The following is a 22,698-nucleotide window of genomic DNA, read 5'->3' as shown; positions in this document are numbered from 1 at the left end:
TGTAGTAGAATACTGAGAGCAAACGCAAACAGGAGGAAGTGTGTGTTTTCCTTTACAAATATAAAACGAAATTTCCCAGGGCCTTGATCCCTCTGTCTACAACTGAACAGGCTGTGAGCTACTTTTGTAAATTTATTAAGGACCACCCCGTTGCCACCACCACGGGAGACAAGATATCACAGAATCACTGTTGAGGTTTTAAAGAAAGGTGCTGAAAGACTAACCCAATTCCCTAGAATACTAAAATTCAAATGACAGACTTGCCCATAGTCAGTCAGTAAGTGATTAAATGGGATAATACATGTAAAGTGCCTGTAACCGTGTCTGGCACAGAGCGCTATCCATTAGTTGGCTATGATTAACCCCTTCGATCAGATATTCTAGCTGCAGGCTCATAGCATCCCACACACTCGCTGCCTCTGGATTATACGAACTGCTTTGAATTGATAATCAAGTTTAAGGTTTTCACTTGTGTAATGCATGTCTGTTAACTCTGAGTACGATTTTAATGTACATTCTCGGATTTGGCCGCTTGGTGCCCTTTTAGCTTTAAAAAGGAAACACCGCAAATCAGTATTTTGGGTTCAGTAAGTTTTTCTCGGTGTTTTTGTTTTTTTTTTTCCTGTTACAACTGCTACGTATTTTGATAATAGGAACTCCTTTACCTGAAGAACTCCCTTACAGGTCAAGGTGACCACAATCCTTCCCGTTTCACGTTACTCGAAAAGCTCCGACCAACCGGTCATCCTGCTGATGTCACTGCGCATGCCTGCCTGTGACAGGACGCTCGGGAATGACGTCAGGCCCCCGCGGGTCCGCGCTCTCCGGAGCGCCATGCTGGGCGCGTCAGGCACGGGGCTCGTGCGGGCCCTGCGGGCAGGGACGCAGGTGTGGCTGTGGGGCTCGCGCGGCCGCTCCCTCACCTTGCCGCACGCGGCCCGTGGGCTACACGCGGGAGACTGGCGGCCCTCAGCCGGGCGGGGACCGCTCGAGCGGCGGCCGAGCCTGCCTGCGGCGGCGATCGTGAACTCGGCGCCCCGCCCTCTGCAGCCCTACCTGCGCCTCATGAGGTTGGACAAGCCCATAGGTGAGTGTGGACGGATGTGGCGGTCCGGGGGCTGCGGGCGCAGTGGAAGTGAAGTCCGAAAGCCGGGGCTTGGCCGCCAGGTGCCGAATACCGTCAAGACACCCGAACAGGGCTATCTCCGAGGTAACCGGCCGGCTGTCAAGCCTCTCTGAATCCTGAGCACGTGAGCTGGGCAAAAAATTCGCTCATTCCACAGTCCGTGTTTAAGTAGTGAATCGAGCAGAAATTCCGTACCCGTATCTCTGCATTTGCGCAGATTTACAGTGTGGAAACACTTCTACGTTCATTATGTTTCATCCTTCCCATAATCCCAGAGCAAGTAATTGAGACGATAAAGACGCTGAGGAAATTAAGGCTCTTTGGCAGAGCCAGACCAGATGATGCTGAGTTTTTTTTGCTCTTTGCCCTGCACCATCCGTCACACAAAGATTTAATTCATTTGGATGCTGCGGGTACAGCATTTATGGACTACTTATCAGCTCACAGTCGCCTCCTAAGGGAGGATTTTGCTGAACTTCCTATTTAAATTCACCTTTCTCCTCAGTCTCTCTTTACCCCCCATTTTTCTTCATAGCATTCGCCACTAGCCGTATGCATTTATTGGTTGATACACTTCTCCAGTACAGTATAAGCTCCACTTATATGGGACTTTTATATCTAGTGTCTAGAACAGCCTAGCGGTAGTATTGAATGAATTAAGCCTACAGCATTGCGTAGCCTTAGGGCTAGAAAGAGCTATGGAAACTTTGTACTTTCAAAGAACTCCCAGTCTAGTTTAAAAAGACAGAGTATTGTGTGAGTTGGAGAAGATTCGGTTAATAGTATTATGTATGTTAAGAAGATACAAGCCTGCTTGCTTTGGTTCTAAATAAGGTGACTGCAGGATTTTTCAGACAACTTATGAATAGTACTATCAGAATTCATTCAGCAGACATTTTTTGAGCCCTTACTGTATGCCAGGAACAATAAATTGACAGTAGTAGAATTCCAGGTTCAATACTTCTTTACTTAAATTCTTCTTTTGTGGGGTAATTTTATGTTTTTTGTTTTATTTTGTTGAATTTTGATCTTGTTAAAAAGTGGGTTTCGTTGTTTTTCAGAAAGGATTACAACTTCCTACAACCATGTCACAAACTACATTATTTCAGGAGGTTTCAGCAGGTAGCACTCTTTCCACTAAATTGGTGGTATAACTGGTTTTACCACGTTTATGGCTGAAACTGCATTTATGTTTTCTTGAAGACAATGTGTAATTAGTGAATGAATCTTAGACTCAGTTTACACAAGCTCTTTGGTCTGCCCATCACCTCTCAGAATGCTTACTCACTTTATAATCTCCCAGAGAGTTTTTACTTTTTCTCTAATAAGTATATCTTTCTGAAACCTATTGTATCCTCCCACCTCTGCATCTTTCTTCATGGGAGAGAACAGAATGAAAGTGTCATAGGGGAGACCAGAAAATGTTGGTGAGAATCAGGAGGGCAAAAGAACAATAAGAACTCATGGGTGTTTAGAGCTTTAGGTATCCAGAGTGATAGCCTGGAGCCAGACTGCTTGGGTTTGAATCCAGCTCTGCCATGTTTTTGCCTGTGTGGCCCTGGGCAAATTACTGTCTCTATGCTTCAGTTTCTGTGTTTGTTAAATGGGTATAATAGAAGTTGTGCCTATCTCATAGGTTTGTTGTGAGAATCAAAACTATTGTAGGACAGCACCTGGCACAGAGTAAGCACTATGAATTTGTTATTGTTTTCATTATCACCATTATTAATATTGTCTTATAACAACTCTAAGAGGTAGATGATGTTCTTTCCCCTCTTTTGTAGATGAGGAGCGCTGAGGCTTCAAGTTTAATATACTTTAGTGTCTAGTGTCACTTACTAGGAGCAGCCATTGAACCTTCACTGCAGGAACCCTCCTCATCTATAGGGGTGCCCTGCAGATTCCTATCAGTGAATACGGTACCTAAAATGCAGACTTACAGCCAAGGAAATTTTGACACTGACACAAAATGCTATAGGTGGTTACACATCTTTCTCTTTAGAATTCTTTTTTAAATGGAGCCTTCATTTCTACTTGTACCAGGAAAATGCCTGTGAAGTAGTGATCTTTTTTTTCTGTCAGGGCAGGATCAGCTAGCTACTCCTCTGTCCCTCTGAGCTATACTGATATGTCCAGGGAAAAGGAAGTGGTTAAACCCATTGTGTTTTAACCTCTTCGTGCATCTGTTTCCTCATCTGTAAAATAGGAATAATAATAGTGCCTACTTTATAAGGGTGTCTTTGAGGATTAAATGAGTTTGTATATATAAAGCATTTAGAACACTGCTTGACATTTCACAAACATTTAGAAAATGGCATTGTTGTTATTGTTTTAGATGGGACACACTGAATATGAGTCTGCCCAGGACAACCTGAATTCAGGTCTAGACTGGTCATTTCTGATTTTTAGCCTCTCCTTGTCTTGCCTTTTCTGTGTGTTTAAGCCCCTTTTGGAAAAGACTTCCTGAGTTTTTCCTACTCCATCCCCCGTTAACTTGGGTGGCATTGTTTTATGCCTTTATAGCATCGTGTACTTTCCCTGTTGTTGAATTGATCTATTTCAGTGTTATTTATTTAACCGTGTTTCTTCCTTTTGCTTTATAAGCTGTGTGAAGGCAGAAATCAGCCCTCACTTAGTCACCATTGTATTCCCAGTTCCTGGAACAACTCTGGTACAAAATATGTGCTTTATAAATATTTGCAAATGAATAAAGCTTAAATTTAATGAAGCTTAAACATAATCATAATGACTTTATCATTTGACCATTTTTGTACAGGATCTGATTTTTCTTTAGCCACATGTCCTATTTATTCCACTTTTTGAGGAGGAAGAAATTATCCTCTACCCTTCTAAGTTAAGTCTAAGAATTAAGTTGACACGAGACAGATTAATAGGAAAAAATCAAACAAAAATTTAATAGCATGTGTGGGTGAGAGAGACCCAGGAAGACTGAGTAACTCATCAAAATGGCCAAAATACCCTCACCTTAAATATCTTCAGCTAAAGACACAGCAGGATATTGGGGGTAGTGGTTTGGGAATTAAAAGGGGAGGAAGGTAATTCACTGGAGATAGAAAAGTAAATGTTTGGTAAACGGTCGTCTCTGGTCTCTAGGCCCTATCAAGTTTCCCCACCACACCTAGCCCATATTTTTGGCAGATATCTGATGATAGGTCTACTCTGGTAACATTCTTGAAAATGTTCTTGAATCTTCTGTTTCTTAAAAATAATTGGCCTAAATTAATCCTCATGCCAAAGGGACACATTTGTGGGGTGGCACTCTTATATTGCTAATATACACTCTTATATTACGAATAGGAAAGAAAAGCTCAGAATTTATCTAATAGGTACAATATCCAAACATTTGTTGAAAGATTTTCTTTTGAAAATAGGATATCTACTACAGGTCATGTGTGAAGGCTCCTATCCCTACAATTTATTTGGTTTTAGCTTAATTTCATCTAGTTTATGGGCTGAGTACCAAGAACTAATCCCATTTGTGCATGTAGTAGCAAAATATTTTTAAAAAAAAACAGTAGGTTAATCCTTCTTTCCCCCCCAAACCATTTTATTATATTATATTAACAATAAAGAAAGTTTTATTAAAGTTTTTTGAGGAGGTAATACATGCAGATGATACAAAATTTAAAAAGGTATAAGGGTATAGAGTGAAAACTAAGTCTTCCACCCCTTTTTCCCAACCAACCAGTTTTCTTCCCCAAAGGCAACTCTCAGTATCAGTTTCTAATGTTTCCTTCCTGACATAGTTTATGAACATACATTCAAATGTATGTATTTGTTTTATATGTGTATGCCTGTGCGTATACACACACACACACACACACGTATAGGAAAACTCTTCAGCTTACCCTCCGTAGGAACTGGAACATTTGCAACCTCATCAGACATATATGACTATCCAGCTCCCCAGAGTATGTTGTCAGCCTTTGGGTTGTGCCAGTCTGCTAGGTGGAAAATGTTATCTCAATGTAATTTTCATGTGTATTTATCAAAGTTGAGTATCTTTTCATTGGTATAAGAGCCATTTGTATTTTCTATTATGTTTTTTGTCCATTTTTCGATCAGGCTTTTGATCTGTCTTCAGTTTCTGAGAACCCTATATATTAGGGAGAATAGTCCTCTGTTATATGAGTTGCAAGCTTATTTTCCCAGTTTTGTCATGTGTTTTTGACTTTGTGTTCCTTACTTCTTTTGGATACAGCATTTCAAACAAATGAAAACAGCTAACTTAATTTGTACTTTTTTTGTCTTTTTATTTTGCTTAGGAACCTGGCTACTGTACCTGCCATGTACTTGGAGCATTGGTCTGGCAGCTGAACCAGGTTGTTTTCCAGATTGGTACATGTTATCCCTCTTTGGCACTGGAGCTGTTCTGATGCGTGGAGCAGGCTGTACTATTAATGACATGTGGGACCAGGACTACGATAAAAAGGTAGATTCGTCCCAGAAGGGAACAGAGAGGCTCCTCTCAATTCTGCAGAGTAAGATGGTGGCATCACTTTTGAATGCCACATAAAGCAACAGGATCATTTAGCGTCCTCACTGAAATCCAGCGTAAGAAGTGCCAGTATCAGTTGAATAGCTGGTGTTGCAAAGTGCGGTGTGCTTCCTTTCTCAACAGAGGAGCGGCCATGGGGGCAAGGTGTGTACATCATTTTTACAAAACGAATTAGAATTTGGAAGGCCAGAGAAAGGATGTTGGGAGTGAAGGTGAAAATTCCATTCTGAACCTTTGGGTGTCTAAAAGAACTGTCATCCCTTCCTTTGAGATATATGTTGGAGCCATAACTATTCGTATGTAAATCAGATCTTAATTTAAATGAATCAAGGCAGCCCTATTAGCATTTGCTATAATTATTTCTTTTAAAAACATAATTTTATTTTTTTCTCCTTAGAAAAATAATACATGTTTATTCTGAAAAATTCAGACAGTACAAAAATAGAAAGGATAGAAAATGTAAGTCTTCCTTATCACCTCCCCCAAGCCCCCAGAAGAAAACTTCATTTAAAGTCTGATACATCATATGTCTCTAGATTATTTTCTATGCATGTTCTAATGCATGTGTGTAATTATTTCTTTGTTCTTCAATAGACCATTATTTTCTCAAGGGAATGGTCTGTCTTGTTTGCCTTTTATTCCAGCAGCCATACTATAACAAGTATAAAATCATTAAATGCTTGAGTAAATAATCAAGTAAACGTTCAATTTATAAGAAATCCAGGGTGAATTATGTGAAGTAAATAATCATGTGACACTCACATAAAGTGAATAATCTTCCCTGGTTTGCCTTTCATATAAGTCTTAGTTTTCCTTAAGCAAAGCACACCCATAATGATTTTTAGCTTATAGAACAGTGTCACATTAATAATTTTTAAATTCAAAAACATTTATTGAATACCTACTATCTATGAGACACAGTGACAGGTTCTAGGATTGTGTGGATGAAAGACAACATTGCTGACTTCAGTTTAGTAGCTATCAAGAGATGGTGTCCACAGGGCACTTACTGCAGACCACCTACCTTACCTTAGCATAATGCAGAGGGTTAGAGAGAAGTTTTGATGGGGTGAGGTGGGGTAAGGTGACTTTGGAACTATGACAGACTAAGATGGCAAAAAAAGCCTGGACAGGAGGGTGAAGGTCACTCTAGGCAGAGGAAACAGTGGACACAGAGGCATGGCTGTGAGATAAAATATATTATGCTTGACAACTGCAACTATGTGGTTTGTGTGTGGCTGGAGGGTAGGATAGTGGCAGAGTGGCAGGTGATGCATGTTAAGGCATCTCTATGTCTCGCTGACCATTGGGATGCTTTGATCTATGCCAGGAGATGCGTACTTTCTTGTTTTGGGGGTTTGCACATCCTGGTCAGTTTTTCATCTGCATAACCATATTAATGAGGCTTCTGGCCAGTATCACTTCAAAATAACTATTGAACACATTTAGAGCAGCCTAATGTCAAAATCCTGGTTGTGATATTGTACTGTAAAGTTTTGCAAGATGTTACCCTTGGGGAAAACTAAATAAAGGATACATAGGATCTCTATATTTCTTATAATACAGAGATTTTTTTAAAAAAAATTGCATGTGAATCTACAATTATCTCAAAAGAAGTTTAATTAAAAAATAACATAGGGCTTCCCTGGTGGCGCACTGGTTGAGAGTCCGCCTGCCGATGCAGGGGACGCAGGTTCGTGCCCCGGTCTGGGAGGATCCCGCATGCCGCGGAGCGGCTGGGCCCGTGGGCCATGGCCGCTGAGCCTGCGTGTCCGGAGCCCGTGCTCCGCAACGGGAGAGGCCACAGCGGTGAGAGGCCCACGTACCGCAAAAAAAAAAAAATAATAAAAAAAAATAACATAATCAAACCAACCAACATTTTCTACTTCTTTAATTAACGAAATAGAGCCATTTTAGTTTTGTCTTAAGTGATTTTTATACTCACTAGATAAAAGGGAACTGATTAGATATCTTACATCTCCCCTGTGCCATTTTTCTCTGATTAGAGGAATCTACAGTCTGTGGTGACATACAACAAAGCACTTAAATGAGTATTGTATAGCTATGGTTTTGCTAACATGAATTTTAAAATGTTATGAGCATCTCTTTTACAGAATGGGTTAAAAACCTTGGTCAAATTGTAATGCTTACCTTACATTTTCTTAAAGACAGTATGTTTATGGCTGAGGGTTTTGCTTAGTATGTTAGATGACTAAGTAAATTGCTAATACATTAAGTGGTAAGTGAATTGCTATTAGGTTATTTGGGTTAACTGTGTTTTGTTGATGATGTATGTAATCTGCTAGTCATGCGATAAACATTAGGTCCAATAAACATTGAAATAATATCAATGCACAGGTATTAATGATTTGGTTTTGTAAGCTGTGAGCATTCTAGTTTCATAAAAGCCACACAGAATATGTTTTTTGATCATCATATTGCATCGTTTTTATTCTTTTGATGGAGTGCTTGTTTTTCACCTCTTGAGTTTAGGCAGGCAATTACCATTGTACTGGAGGGGCAGTGTAATTTTGTGGTTAGTACTGTGGTTGGTGGGACTGGACTGACTGTGCTACCTTAGTATCTGTGACCTTGGAAAGTTACTGAGCCACTCTGCCTCAGTTTCCTAAAACTTAGAAATGGCAAGAACTTGTGAGTGGCTAAAAGAGAGTTGTTACAAGGATTCAATGATGTGATGCATATATAGCTCTTAGATTATTAGCATTCAAATACTGGCAGGAATAATCATAATATCCTAAATCAAATACAAGAACATAAATATTATTCCCACTTGAAGCTACAGGGACCAAATCAAGGATGAGATATCCAGTTCTGGCACTAAGCAAGATGAGTCATTACAGTTTTTGACAAACTGTTTTATTGCACAGTGAAGCATGCTATAAATTGGGTCAGCAAATTTCTTCTGTAAAGGACCAGATAGTAAATATTTTAGGCTTTGTGGGCCACGCAGTCTTTGTTGCAACTACTGCACTCTGTTACAGTGTGAAAGCAGCCACATACAATATGTAAAAAAATGGGTGTGTCTCTTTCAATAAAATTTTATTTGTGGACACTGAAATTTGAATTTCTTATTTTCATGTGGCACAATACATTACTATTTCTTTGTTTATTTTCAACCACCAAAAAAAGTAAAAACCATCGTTAGCTCATGGTTCCAACCAAAAACAGACAGAAAGCTGGATTTGGCTCACAGGCCATAGTTTGCTAAACCCTTGCTATAAATCATACAAAAATATGTTATATTAATTATAGTTAACATTTATTGCATCAGGCATTGCATTCACTCTGTAAGGTACGTGCTATTATTACGTCTCCCTCTCTTTCTGTTTTTCCTTAAATAGGTAAATAACCTAAGCCTGAGGGAGGTCAAGTAACTTGCCAGAATTCACACAGCCAATAAGTGATGGAATTGAATTCAAATGCTAGGCTCTCTAATCCCAGATCCTGAGTTCTTAACTTCCAGCAATGCTGAAAATTTTTGTTATGCTCTTTATTTGTGGTTGAATTTAGAATAATCACATTTCATGATCTCTTGGAAGGAAAAGAACAATATATATTATTTGTTCACATAATTGCTCTACCTATATTCTTACAGTGAGTTTGCCCTTTATATATGGGTGTAGTTAATATAAGATTACAGCCCCATTCCTACGTAGACTGGCAAAAGCACTCCCACTTTCAAACTCAGATAATCTGTCTTCTTTCTTCATGTCTGATATCTGATTGCAGTGCTTCCCATACTCAAAGCATTTACATGATATCAGCCTTATCTAACATGCTCTGCACTTTCTTCTTTCCTGAGAATTCTTATTATTTTTGTCCCTCTTTGCTCCATGGAAATTGAACATATACTTGCTAAGCTGGATAGGTAATAGTTAGATTACGAAATTGCTTTGTTTTGTTTGTTTGGAGATGGGGATAGGAGATGGAAAGAAAGAGGAATGAATGTTGGGAATTTTTAGTTCTTTTCAATGCTATTTTAAATAGAAGTTTTCATTCATGGTAGTACTTCCAATGTTCACCTTTTATTCATATTTCTGCCTTAGTACTTACCATGGGCCAGTCTCTTGAGTAAATGTTTAAGTAAATGATTGAGCTATTCCCCGATGCTAAGGTATCTGTTTTTATGTTGTTAAGGTTACAAGAACAGCAAGTCGCCCAATAGCTGCTGGAGACATTTCAACTTTTCAATCCTTTGTTTTTCTTGGGGGACAGCTGACCTTGGCACTGGGTGTTCTTCTGTGTCTGAATTACTACAGGTACAGTATATGTGTTTTTCATAATCATGTAAAAAGTCTTTCCTTTGACATAGAAGTACATATAAAATAAAATAGAAATATCTGTATTACAAAGTTGTTTATTACCTAATCAAGCATCTGTAAAGTTAGCAATGTAAGTAAGTCACCACACAATGTAAAGTCAAGAATGCTTTCAGCCAAAGGAATGAAGAGATCAGTGTTTCGTTTATTCTGCACCACCTCCAGTACTTGCACTATGTGTTCCCTAAAGGACTCAAGACACTTTTCCTAGGTTTTCTAGGTGCATGCGTGGGAGTGTGTGTATATACCCATATGTATAATTTTATTTATCCTGGTAGTATCTCTGAAGCGTTAGAGGCAGAAGTGATTATGCTTACTTTGCAAAAAGAGGAACTGGGTCTTTCCCAGAGTCATATTCCTAATCAATGACAGAAGAAAAAAGAACTCATTCTTATACTTCTTAAACAGAGACAAAATTAGACATTTGTGTACCAGATGGCTGCTTACATAGTGCTTCAATAAGACAAAAAGAGGAGTTCAGCAAATAAGCATATTTTATAGAGACTAGACTTAATTGTATATCTTGTTCTGATAGCTTCAGTCAAGTGAAAACACTTTGAAAGGTTATTCCTGGAGGGGTAGTGTTAAGTGAGCTGTGAACTTCCTAAAAACATCTTATCTGACTGTCGTCCTTTCATAGGTACTTTGTGACCTTATCCTCTTCTAGAGAAGTAACCCCTTGTGCATATAGGGAGGGATATCTTGACTCTAATTCTCTGTTAGGACATCTCAGTTTACTAGCTATCTTAATGTTTGAAAGCAAAATTTAGGCAGCAGCACATGGGGAGTATTATGTTGGATACTGGGGCCAGATGCCTTAGGTTTGCTTCCTGGCCCTGCTACTGACTAGCTGTATAACAATTGGCAAATTACTTTCTCTCTTTGACTTTAGTTTTTTCATCTGCAAAAAACCAAGTAGAATAAAACTACCTGCCTCGTAAGGTTGTGGTGAAGGTTATAATGACTTAACATATGTAGAGCAGTTAAAACAGTCCTAATACATGAAAGCAATATATGTGTTAGCTATTCTTATTTTGTTTCATTGTTTGTAACACTTAAGATATTTTCTAATCACCCTTTATGTTAATTAAAGTCCAGGAATAAACGTCTAGGAAGAGAATTTTACAAAAAATACAATTTAGATAAATCATTTCCTCATTAGTGTTGCTATTGTTGTCTTATTTACCGTTTTTTTTTTTTTTTTTGGTGATACGAGGGCCTCTCACTGTTGTGGCCTCTCCTGTTGCGGAGCATGGGCTCCGGATGCGCAGGCTCAGTGGCCATGGCTCACGGGCCCAGCCACGCCGCGGCATGTGGGATCCTCCCGGACCAGGGCACGAACCCATGTCCCCTGCATCGGCAGGCGGACTCTCAACCACTGCGCCACCAGGGAAGCCCCTTATTTACCGATTTTTAAGAGATGGTGATATTAATCTTTTTCATGTTTTTTCTTGATTTCAGTATAGCTCTTGGAGCAGCATCCCTACTTCTTGTCATCACCTACCCGCTAATGAAGAGAATTACATACTGGCCTCAATTAGCTTTGGGTGAGCTTGAAATAACTATAAGTATTTCCTTCGATACCCTCAAGCTATACTTTTATATATAATATCAATCAATGCATGTGTGTGTGTGGGGGGGTGTGTGTGTGTGTGTGTGTGTGTGTGTGTGTGTGTGTGTGTGTGTGTGTGTGTGTGATGTGGCAGAGATAAAATGTTAAGTCAGTCATGAAATTTTCCAAACCAGGAATAGATTTTCATGTTTTAATGGAGGGCAATTAGCTATTTTTATTGGCTAAAAAATCTTGGACATCTGCTAAGATTATCATCATTATTATTTTCTGAAATGCTCTTAAAAATCTAGGTATGTCATGAAGAAAGAAAATTAGCCCCTTGACTTCACCGCTGTCTTTAGGTAGTTGATCTAGATGCCCTGAAGATTTTGGGGATTGGAATAGAAAGCACTCTGAGGCAGGAGAACAAGAGTTGAAGTGTGTGATAGCTTAGCTCCCTTTCTGGGAAGCCTTTCTTAAACTTACCAGAAGAAAGTTAGCCAGTCCCTCCTGGGCTCCCATAGCACTCTAATGTGACACTTACTCATTTCAACAGCAGTAATTCAACAGGAAGATATTGAGAGCCTACCCTCTCTTCCCATTAATAAATTGTAAACACCTAGAAGATAAAGCATTCTTTATATATGGATGGTGCAGCATCTAACATGGTGCTTGGCACATCACAGGTATTCAATATTTGTTGGCAGATAGAGGAAGATAGGTAGGTAAGTCGAAACCTATTGCAAAAATATCTACTCCTAGACTTTTCTGTTCTATTCCTAGAATAGAGTATTAAGAAAACTAGTATTTTTACTTTAAATATTTATTGAAACCCTGACTTTTACTTTGTGCCAGGAATCACACCAGGTACTAGGAAAATAAACATGACTGAAACACATTCATCATCTTGAAGGAGCAAGTCCCTCAGATACCTCAAAGTCAGTGGGTCCCAAACACCTCAGAAACCCTTTTTCTCCTCCTCATTGCCTGTTTCCACTTAGAATCCCTCCTCCTCAGTTGATGAAGTACCTCTCCTCTGTGGCCCCACAGAGCATGCATGTCAATGTACCTGAGGGACTTGCAGGTGGAGATGTCTAGCAGGCAATTCAGTTTCTAGTCTGAAGCTGAGGAAAGTGATTAGGCTTACACATAGATATTTAGGAGTTGTCACCATGTGGAGTTTGTTTACAGTCCTCAGAGAGGGTGGACTTGAAGAACAAGTGTTCCTGTCTAACTGTTGTTTCTGTAACTTAAAGGGGAAATAGAGCAATAATGGAAAAAACAACAGGAGTTTGACTCAGATAGGTCTAAGTTCAAACTCTAGCATCTAATACTATTTATCATTGGTGCCAGTCGTCATACTAGGTAGGATAAATGTTGTTCTCATGAAACCTCCTATTTATCAGGGAGATATTCTTCTTTCTGTTAGCTCTGTTATTTTAATTGTTATTTAACCTTTCTGGTTCTGTTTTCCTTTTTTGTAAAATGTAGCTAATAACTGCCACATGAGAGACTTGAGAAAATTTAAGGGAGAAAACAGCATACACAGAGCCTAATACATAGAAGCATTTAATACATGCTGATGCCTCTCTCCTTCCCTTTGGAATTCTAAAGTACATTTAGACTTTTCTCCTCTTTCTGTTTCACTAATTATAGGGTTGACTTTTAATTGGGGAGCATTACTTGGATGGTCTGCTGTCAAGGGCTCCTGTGATCCATCTGTTTGCCTTCCTCTTTATTTTTCTGGAATTATGTGGACTCTAATATACGATACTATCTATGCTCATCAGGTAAAGAAATATTCTTTTTCATAACTTTGGCTTAACTGTTATCATTTTTTAAGAACTTTAAAAATAAGTACTAAATTAAAGGGAAAGTTTTTTTTCTTTAGGCTTTTAAAAAAAATTGAAGTAACATTATATGTGTCATGTGTACAACATTATATTTCGACTTCTGTATACACTACAGCATACTCAGCATCAAAAGTTTAGTTTCCATCCATCACCATACCATTGACCCCCTTTACCCATTTTGCCCTCCCCCTTCCCCTTTCCCCTCTGGTTACCACTAATCTATTCTGTGTATCTATGTGTTAGTTTTATTTTGTTTGTTCGTTTATTTCTCTCTTTCTTTTAATATTCCACACATAAGTGAAATCATAGTGGTATTTGTCTTTTTCTGTCTGACTTACTTTACTTAGCATAATACCCTCAAGATCCATCTATGTTGTTGCAGTTGGCAAGATTTTATCTTCTTATGGCTGAGTAGTATTCCACTGTATGTATATACCACATGTTTATCCATCCATCTGTTGATGGGCACTCACATTGTTTCCATATCTTGGCTTGTAAATAACACTGCAGTGAACATTGGGGTACATATATATCTTTTTGAATTAGTGTCTTTGTTTTCTTCAGGTAAATATCCAGAAGTGGAATAGCTGAACCATATGGTAGTTCTATTCTTAACTTTTTGAGGAATCTCCTTACTGTTTTTCCGTATTTATATTCCCACCAACAGTGCACAAGGGCTCCTCTTTCTCCACATCCTTGTCAACACTAGTTATATTCCTGTCTTTTAGATAGCCATTCTAACAAGCATGAGATGATATCTCATCGTGGTTTTGGTTCGCATTTCCCTATTAATTAGTGATGTTGAACATCTTTTCACGTGCCTATTGGCCATCTGTATGTCTTCCTTAGAAAATTTCTTCAGGGCATTCTATTCATATCCTCTGCCCATTTTTTAATTGGGTTATTTGTTTTTTGGTTGATGAGTTCTTTATATATTCTGGATATTAACACCTTACCGGATATATGATTTGCCAGTATCTTCTCCCATGTGGTAGATTGTCTTTTCATTTTATTGATGGTTTCCTTTGCTGTGCAGAAGCTTTTTAGTTTGTTGTAGGCTCATTTATTTATTTCTGCTTTTGTTTCCCTTACCTGCGGAGACATATCCAGAAAGATATTGCTAAGACTGATGTCAGGGAGTGTACTGCCTATGTTTTCTTCTGGGAATTTTGTGGTTTCAAGTCTTACATTCAAGTCTTTAATCCTTTTTTTTTTTTTTGTGGTACACGGGCTTCTCACTGCTGTGGCCTCTCCTGTTGCGGAGCACAGGCTCCGGATGCACAGGCCCAGCGGCCATGGCCCATGGGCCCAGCCGCTCCACAGCATGTGGGATCCTCCCGGACCGGGGCACAAACCTGCGTCCCCTGCATCGGCAGGCGGACTCCCAACCACTGCACCACCAGGGAAGCCCCTTTAATCCATTTTGAGTTAATTTTTATGTATGGTATAAGATAGTGGTCTAGTTCCATTTTTTGCATGTGGCTGTCCAGTTTTCCCAGCACTGTTTGTTGAAGAGACTGTCCTTTTTCCATTTTATGTTCTTTGCTCCTTTGTTGTAAATTAATTGTTCATATATGGGTGGGCTTATTTCTGGGCTCTCAATTCTGTTTCCAATGATCTGTGTGTGTCTGTTTTTCTGCCAATACCATGCTGTTTTGATAACGATAGCTTTGTAGTATAATTTGAAATCAGGAAGTATGATACCTCCAGCTTTGTTGTTTTTTCTCAAGATTGCTTTGGCTTTTCAGGGTCTTTCGTGGTTCCATACAAATTTTAGGATTTTTTTGTTCTATTCCTGTGAAAAATGTTGTTGGTATTTTGATAGGGATTGTATTGAATCTGTAGATTGCTTTAGGCAGTATGGATATTTTAATAATTTTAATTCTTCCAAGTCCATGAGCACGGAATATCTTTCCATTTCTGTGTGTCTTCTTCATTTCTTTTAACAATGTCTCATAGTTTTCAGAGTACAGGTCTTTCACCTCCATGGTTAAATTTATTCCTAGGTATTTTGCTGTTGTTGTTGTGATTGTAAATGAGATTATTTTCTTAATTTCTCTCTCTTTGAGCTCACTATTAGTATATAGAAACACAACAGATTTTTGTATATTGATCTTGTACCCTACAGCTTTACTTTATGTGTTTATAATTTCTAATAGGTTTTTGGTGGCCACTTTAGGGTTTTCTGTATATAAAACCATGTCACCTGCAAATAGTGATTGTTTTTCTTCTTCCTTTACAATTTGGGTGTCTTTTATTTCTTTTTCTTGCCTAATTGCTCTAGCTGAGAATTCCAATACTATGTTGAATGAAAGTGGCAAGAGTGGGCATCCTCATCTTGTTTCTGATCTTAGAAGGACTGCTTTCAGTTTTTCACCATTGAGTATGTTTGCTTTGGGTTTGTCATATATGGCCTTTATTATGTTGAGGTACATTCCCTCTGTACCCACTTTGCATGCAGCCTCTGATGTCACATGACTGTGATTACAACATTATATGGAAATGCTTACAAATAAAGTTGCTGGAGGAGACCAGTCAGCCAGATGTGAGTGTATCATCAGGACCTAGCTCTACTTAAACAGGAAGGATTTGATGGGAGAGGCAAGGAATAAACTGAGCCAGAAGTGAAATCTGAATGGATGTGGTTAGGTGGCAAGTGAGCATTTTTCCACATGTGTGATTTTAGCAAGATTGAAACTAAAATGTATAGGAAATTATTGAGATTTGAAAACTCAAGTAAAGAAGAGCTATGTGAAGAATTAGAGTCTGACTTCTAATTTATTAGTAAAAGTATAGTTGAAAGTCAGTATAGGGTCGTAAAAGTACGACGATATGTAGAAATAGGTCTGGAAGATAATTTTAGCAGTAACATTTAACTTTGATTTGGCCTGCACATTCATTTTTGATCAACTGTTTCTGAGTTACTGTCATGTTCTTTAAAAGACAGTTTCTCCTGGAATTAGATGGTAGTGATGGTTGCACAACCTTGTGAATATACTAAAACCACTGAATTACATACTTCAAAATGGTAAACTTTATATGTGAATTAAATCTCAGTAAAATCCAGGCAATTTCTTACTGCTTTCTCATGTTAGGACAAGAGAGATGATGCTCTGATCGGGCTTAAGTCCACGGCACTGCTGTTCCGTGAAGATACCAAGCAGTGGCTCAGTGGCTTCACTGTGGCGATGCTGGGGGCACTGAGCCTGGTGGGAGTGAACATTGGTCAAACTGTGCCCTACTACACTGCTCTGGCTGCTGTAGGGGCCCATCTGGCTCACCAGGTTTGATCTTTTCCATATCTTTCCCTCTTTTTTCTTTGGTGTAAATTATAGAAATTATTTAAACAGGGCTTCCCTGGTGGCGCAGTGGTTGAGAGTCTGCCTGCCGAGGCAGGGGACACGGGTTCGTGCCCCGGTCCAGGAAGATCCCACATGCCGCGGAGCAGCTGGGCCTGTGAGCCATGGCCGCTGAGCCTGCGCGTCCGGAGCCTGTGCTCCGCAACGGGAGAGGCCCGCATACCGCAAAAAAAAAAAAAAAAAACCACTCTCCCCGCAAAAAGAAAACTATTTAAACAAAATGCCCTTTGTGTTTACCAAGCAAGTTAATTCCTTAAACAACTACTTGGCTTGTACTGCCTTGAACTGCCCTTTCCCTGCCCCAATATGTCATATAAGAAAGCTAGCTGTATTATTTTAGAGAAATAATGTAAACCTAAACCTAGATATTTTTTTCCTTCTAATTTTCCTAGAATTATTTCTGATGTGTGTCTAGAGAAATTTGAGCAATGTCTTAAGGTTGTGGGTTGAGTTGAATTACTCTGAAAGCAAACTGGTCAACACAAATGTATTGTTTAAATGTGGGCATCTATTGATGGTTAGCAAACTAATCATTCATATGTTTGAGTCACACTGGCACAGGGACCAAGGCAAGATAAGACACAAAATGGGAAGATGTCAGAGTTCTGCCTACACAGTAGGAAACTGCCAGGATGTTCACCCAGCACCTCAGCCCCACTTGTTTATATGGCAGGTCTACATCACTGACTTCTGTAAAATGAATGAACTAAGTAGAATTTAATTAAATAGGTTGCTTGTAAATGGACTGTATTTTTGCATCAGTATTACTGTTATTTTCTTTGGACAAAATCGAGAAGATGCTAGTAAGCCTGTATTTAGATGATCTATTTTATACAGATCGGTGCATGTGTAAGCAGGACTTGCATAACATGGTATGAAGGAAACTAAAATCTGATGTCCATAAAGTAAACCACATACTATATCACCTTCATTGTTTTCCTCACCAGGAAAGCTAAAAGGTTTGAATTAGTGATTCTCCACATTTCACCATTTTCCTCTTCAGAATTTCTCAGCATCTCCTTTTGGTCATTACTCAGCTCCACGGGAGCTGTTATCATCAGTTGATTGTCTGGTTAGGATAATGGATGTTTAGCAATATTTAAGCGCCTGGATATTAGCAGAGGAAGGCAAAAATTATGGGGATAATCACAAATATAGGAAATATTTGGAACCCACTTTATATTCTGAATTGCCTTTGTGGTCCTCTGCCTAGTCCTTGACACAGTACTTTAACATGGACATAGTCTTCTAGTATTTGGAGAAAGGAAATCATGATAATTTTAAGCCTGCAGGTCACATAATAAAGAATAGTTGAGGGCTTCCGATGCTTAAGTCCAGGGAAGCGTAAAATAGGGACATGAGACTTTCTCAATATATTTGCAGGACAACTGTGGAGAAAAGAGAGTATGTTTGGTCACTACCTGCAGATCTAGGATTTTAGGTGCCCTTCTCTATGTGGGGATGGGAGGGAGATTTTAACATGTATGGGGGTATTTTGGGGTATCATAAATAGACTGGGGAGGGACCACTACAGGCATTTAGTGAGCGAGGGCCAGGTACATTAAATATCTCTTGATGCAGTAGACAGCCCTGCACGGTAGAGAGTTGTCCTGTCCAAATGTAACTTGTTCCTCTGTTGAGAAACATTGCTCTGAAGAATAGAGCTAAACTGGAGGGTAGGAGTTATAGAGAGCAGATTTTAGATCAATCAGTTTAAGGAAGAATTTTCAAAATAGAATTAACAATAGCATGCGTTGCCTCTCAGAGTGTTCGTGCACCCGTCAAGTGCAAGTTTTTAGCTTAGATGATATCCATTGAGAGATATGGTAGATTTTTTCTGCGTTGGAAAACAATCTGGGGTACATTAAAGGCTTCCCATTGCTTAAAATTCTATAACAAAGTGCTGTTATCTTCTTCATATTGATGTGTTTATTTGTGATGCCTAGAAGTCCATACTGAGTTCTAACATGGCATGTATTCTTTTCTTATAGATTTACACTCTGGACATCCACAGACCTGAGGATTGTTGGGATAAATTCACCTCCAACCGAACAATAGGACTAATAATTTTCTTAGGAATTGTCCTTGGGAATTTGTGGAAAGAAAAGGAGACAGATAAAACAAAGAAAAATATAGATAATAGAGTAGAAAATTAGCAAATTAAGTTTATCTGGGGATTTTTAAAACAAACTTTTACAAAATACTCTCAGGTCTTATTACCACATAACTAGATTTGAATAACAGTCTTACAATATATTAATGAATTACAAACCAGTAGATGAAGTTGTAGAGCATTTTTGCCTGGATTTTAGTTCAACTATGTACTAGTCAAATTCTTCCCCATCACAGAAACCAGGAACTCTTCAGGATTTGCGATCACCTGGAGTATTTAAGTTATAATTCTCATCTGCAGTTACAGGAATTACATGAGTTTTGGCACTTTAGAAAAAAACTTGATGTGTGTCTCATCTAAATGACTGTCTTTGTAGGAAAATGGACTCTCTTTTTAGGGCAAAATAAAAGCTGCTACAGGAAGTTGAGGCTTATTGTTCTTTGCGTTGACCTTTACTTACTGCCAAAAGCTGTAATTCAGGAAACCGTTCTGTTTTTTATATTTTAGGAGAATTTAAATCAGTAAATAAATTTTTTTACCTGTTGTACCTGTACATACTGCTGTTTGTTACCAACCCTGACATTTATTTGAGAGGTCTCTGTATACAACCATAGTGACCAGAATGGGCAGACAGTCACTAATGATGATTTTAATTTCTATTTATTTATTTTTTATCTCAGGTGATTGTAATTGATAGGATAGCAGTATGTTGGCTAGGTGTAGTAACTATTTTTTCCTTACCCTCTTCAGAATATTCTCAACACAGCAGCCACAGTGATTTTCTTAAAACCTCTATAAGGTCATGTCATTCTTCTTAGAACCCTCCAGGATCTTCCCAGGTCACTCAGTACAAGCTAAAAGTCTTGTCACCTGCTAAGCCCACCATGATCTGGCCTTGTCTGTGGCTCCTCCACTCACACCCCTCTGCAGCCCTGCTGGCCTCCACACTGCGCCTCAACAGGCTGGACAGACTCAACCGAGGGCCTTTACATGTACAATTTCCTTTGCCTACAGTGCTCTCCTTGAATTATGTCTTAGTCCTTCACTGCAGGTCTTTTCCTAAATGTCACCTTCTCAAAGAGGCTTTTCTTAGCCATTGTTTCTAAAATTTCATTTACAGGGGCTTCCCTGGTGGTACAGTGGTTAGGAATCCGCCTGCCAATGCAGGGGACACGGGTTCCAGCCCTGGTCCGGGAAGATCCCACATGCTGCGGGGCAACTAAGCCCGTGCACCACAACTACTGAGCCTGCACTCTAGAGCCCGGGAGCCACAACTACTAAGCCTGCACTCTAGAGCCCGCGAGCCATAACTACTGAAGCCCACGCGCCTAGAGCCTGTGCTCTGCAACAAGAGAAGCCACCGCAATGAGAAGCCCGTGCACCGTCACGAAGAGTAGCTCCCGCTCGCCGCAACTAGAGAAAGCCCACTTGCAGCAACGAAGACCCAATGCAGCCCAAAATAAATAAATTTTAAAAAATAAATAAAATATATTGAAAAAATTCATTTACAGATACTACCTACACTACCTATATTATTGGGGTTTTTTTTCTCTTCACAACTTATGACTCTCAACCTAAAATATGTCTTACTTGATTTAAGTGGCTGTCATGAACAGTCGGGTGTAGTGTGTTTACTGCTGCCCACAATGGAGATGGGTTATGGGCAGCAGTAAACACAAAATTGCTTAATGATGGTAGTGAGGATGATGTGATGCAGCTGACACAGAGCACTTACACATGCCAGGCACGGATAAATGAGCATAGGAAAATGTATTTAACTGCTTATTCGGCAAACACTAAACCACTGAGTGTGAGTGTTTAGACTTCAGACAGTAGTAGCAGCTGTAATTGTACTCTGCTATAGCAGCAATGAGTTGAAGAGGAGAAGAAATAGAAACTTTGTACCCTATTTTTAGGGAAATACATTTGGTCACTATTTTATCTAATCCTGACACTGTACCAGGACACATAAAATTTAAATCTTTGTTGATTTCTGTTTTCTTACAAATATCATCCAATCCCACCCCCCCGAAAAGATTTACTTAGCAAAATTTACACAATTTTTCTAGAAAATATAGTAATAATAAAAAATAGGGAGTTTAAACAGATGGGGGATATCTTCAACAATGAATGAAGTGAGAACCAGGAAAAAAAATTGGGCTTAGAAAAGGGTTATGCCTCTTAAAAATATACCACTTCTCATAGCAGAAAAATGTTGATCTCTAAATGCCTTTTTTGCAGGTGTAAGGTCTGGAAGAATTTTGACCAGGATAAGTGGCAGAGGAGCAGAGCCAAAAGGAATCTGTTTTTCCCTTATACAGCAGAAACCAACACAACATTGTAAAGCAATTATACTCCAATAAAGATATTAAAAAAAATTATCTTGCTCTCAAAAAGCTGCTTAGGCTTAATTGAATTATTTTAGTTCCTTTTCATTTCTCCCCTCCAGGTAGAAAGGCTGAGAAAGTAATATAAATCGGTAAGGGGCAGTTAAGGGGGAAAAACTGAAATAGATTATTTGCTTCTAAAATCACAGACTTTAAGCAATTCAGGGTTGGAAAGAAGTACATCCGTCATCTGTCTGGTATCAGGGTTGTCTATCTCCTGTGTAGTCATGATGGGAATTATAACAAGATAAGTGAAACTACCACTCCTGTCTTGGGAAGTTTGATCAATGGAGTGGGCCCTTGCCCTAGTTTTCTGCTGTAGAGTCACCGTGAGGTTGTAAAGAGCAAGGATGTGAAAGAACTTTGTAAGCTGAACACTTACCTAATATAAGTTTATGGTGAGGGTGGAGGTGGGGTGGAAGCTATAGGAAATTTAGCTTGCTGTCTGAAAATTGCATCACAAGCGCTGCCTCTCCTGCTTCCTGAACTTTGCTGAATTGCTTTATACCTCTTGCAGATTGTAAAGGCCTCCACAGTTAGGCCCTACGATTTTCCCCAAATCAGGATACACTCTCGCCCTTGGGCTGGTCTCTTCACTGTCAGCACTTCTGCCATCAAGCTAGCAGCTGGTAGGATGACTAGGACCTGGCCTTCAGGGCAAACAGGCCTGTGTGAGAATTCTCCCTGTGATACTTGCCAGCGGGAGACCTCAGACCAGTGATGAACCTCCCTCACAGCCACCACCTCATCTGCCAAGCCTGAGCTGTTGTGAACATTAAACAGAGTTGGTATATGTTAAAGCCTGTGACGGGCTGAATTGTATTGCCCTGAAATTCATATAGTGAAGTCCTAGCCCCCAGTAACTCAGAATGTAACCATATTTGGTGATAAGGTCTTTAAAGAGGTTATTAAGTTAAAATGAGGTCATTAGGGTGCGCCCTAAATCATTACATGTCCTTATAAGAGGAAATTTGGACACACAAAGAGACACTTGTACACAGAGAGATGACTGTGTGAATGCACAGGGAGAATATTGCCATCTACAAGCCAAGGAAAGAGGCTTCAGGAGAAACCAACCCTTCCAACACCTTGATCTCAGACTTCTGGCCTACAGAACTGTGAGAATATGAATGTGTTTTTTAACCACTCTGTCTGTGGTGTTTTGTTATGGCAGCCCAAGCAAACTTAATATGAAGCTGTACTGTAGTACTGAACTGCGCAGAAAAGATACTCTACCAATGCAGTTTACTAGAAAGTGTTCCCTTTTCTACCCCAACTCTGCTTTTTTGTCTCAAAGCACAAGTTTTAGCCCTTACAGTGTTCATAACAGTGGTAGGCTGAATACAACCTTCCAAAGATGTCCCTGTCCTAATGCCAGAGTCAGCAAATATATTTCCTTATATGGAAAGGGGCTTTGCAGATGTAATTGAGAAGGACCTTGAGAAAGGG

At 39.3% G+C, this 22,698-nt stretch overlaps 1 protein-coding gene and 1 long non-coding RNA gene across 2 annotated transcripts in view; one reads left to right on the top strand and one right to left on the bottom strand.

The window, feature by feature from the left end:
- LOC141278805 (uncharacterized) overlaps nucleotides 1–801 on the bottom strand; it is a 33,000-nt gene extending 32,199 nt beyond the window's left edge. Inside the window, exon 1 of the long non-coding RNA XR_012332094.1 lies at nucleotides 666–801. This is a non-coding gene — a long non-coding RNA (uncharacterized lncRNA). The remainder of the gene's footprint in view (nucleotides 1–665) is intronic.
- COQ2 (coenzyme Q2, polyprenyltransferase) lies at nucleotides 751–19,406 on the top strand. Its single transcript, XM_019932850.2, has 7 exons — nucleotides 751–1,087; nucleotides 5,413–5,579; nucleotides 9,804–9,925; nucleotides 11,447–11,532; nucleotides 13,194–13,327; nucleotides 16,486–16,674; nucleotides 18,741–19,406. The coding sequence occupies exons 1-7, from the start codon at nucleotides 754–756 to the stop codon at nucleotides 18,903–18,905; spliced, it is 1,197 nt and encodes a 398-aa protein (XP_019788409.1). The 5' UTR covers nucleotides 751–753; the 3' UTR covers nucleotides 18,906–19,406.
- Nucleotides 19,407–22,698: the final 3,292 nt, after the last annotated feature.

The sequence above is a fragment of the Tursiops truncatus genome, chromosome 5 (genome assembly GCF_011762595.2).
Source record: "Tursiops truncatus isolate mTurTru1 chromosome 5, mTurTru1.mat.Y, whole genome shotgun sequence".
Taxonomy (NCBI): Eukaryota; Metazoa; Chordata; class Mammalia; order Artiodactyla; family Delphinidae; genus Tursiops; species Tursiops truncatus.
The sequence above is the reverse complement of the archived record's forward strand: the minus strand, read 5'-3'. Positions and strand labels throughout refer to the sequence as shown.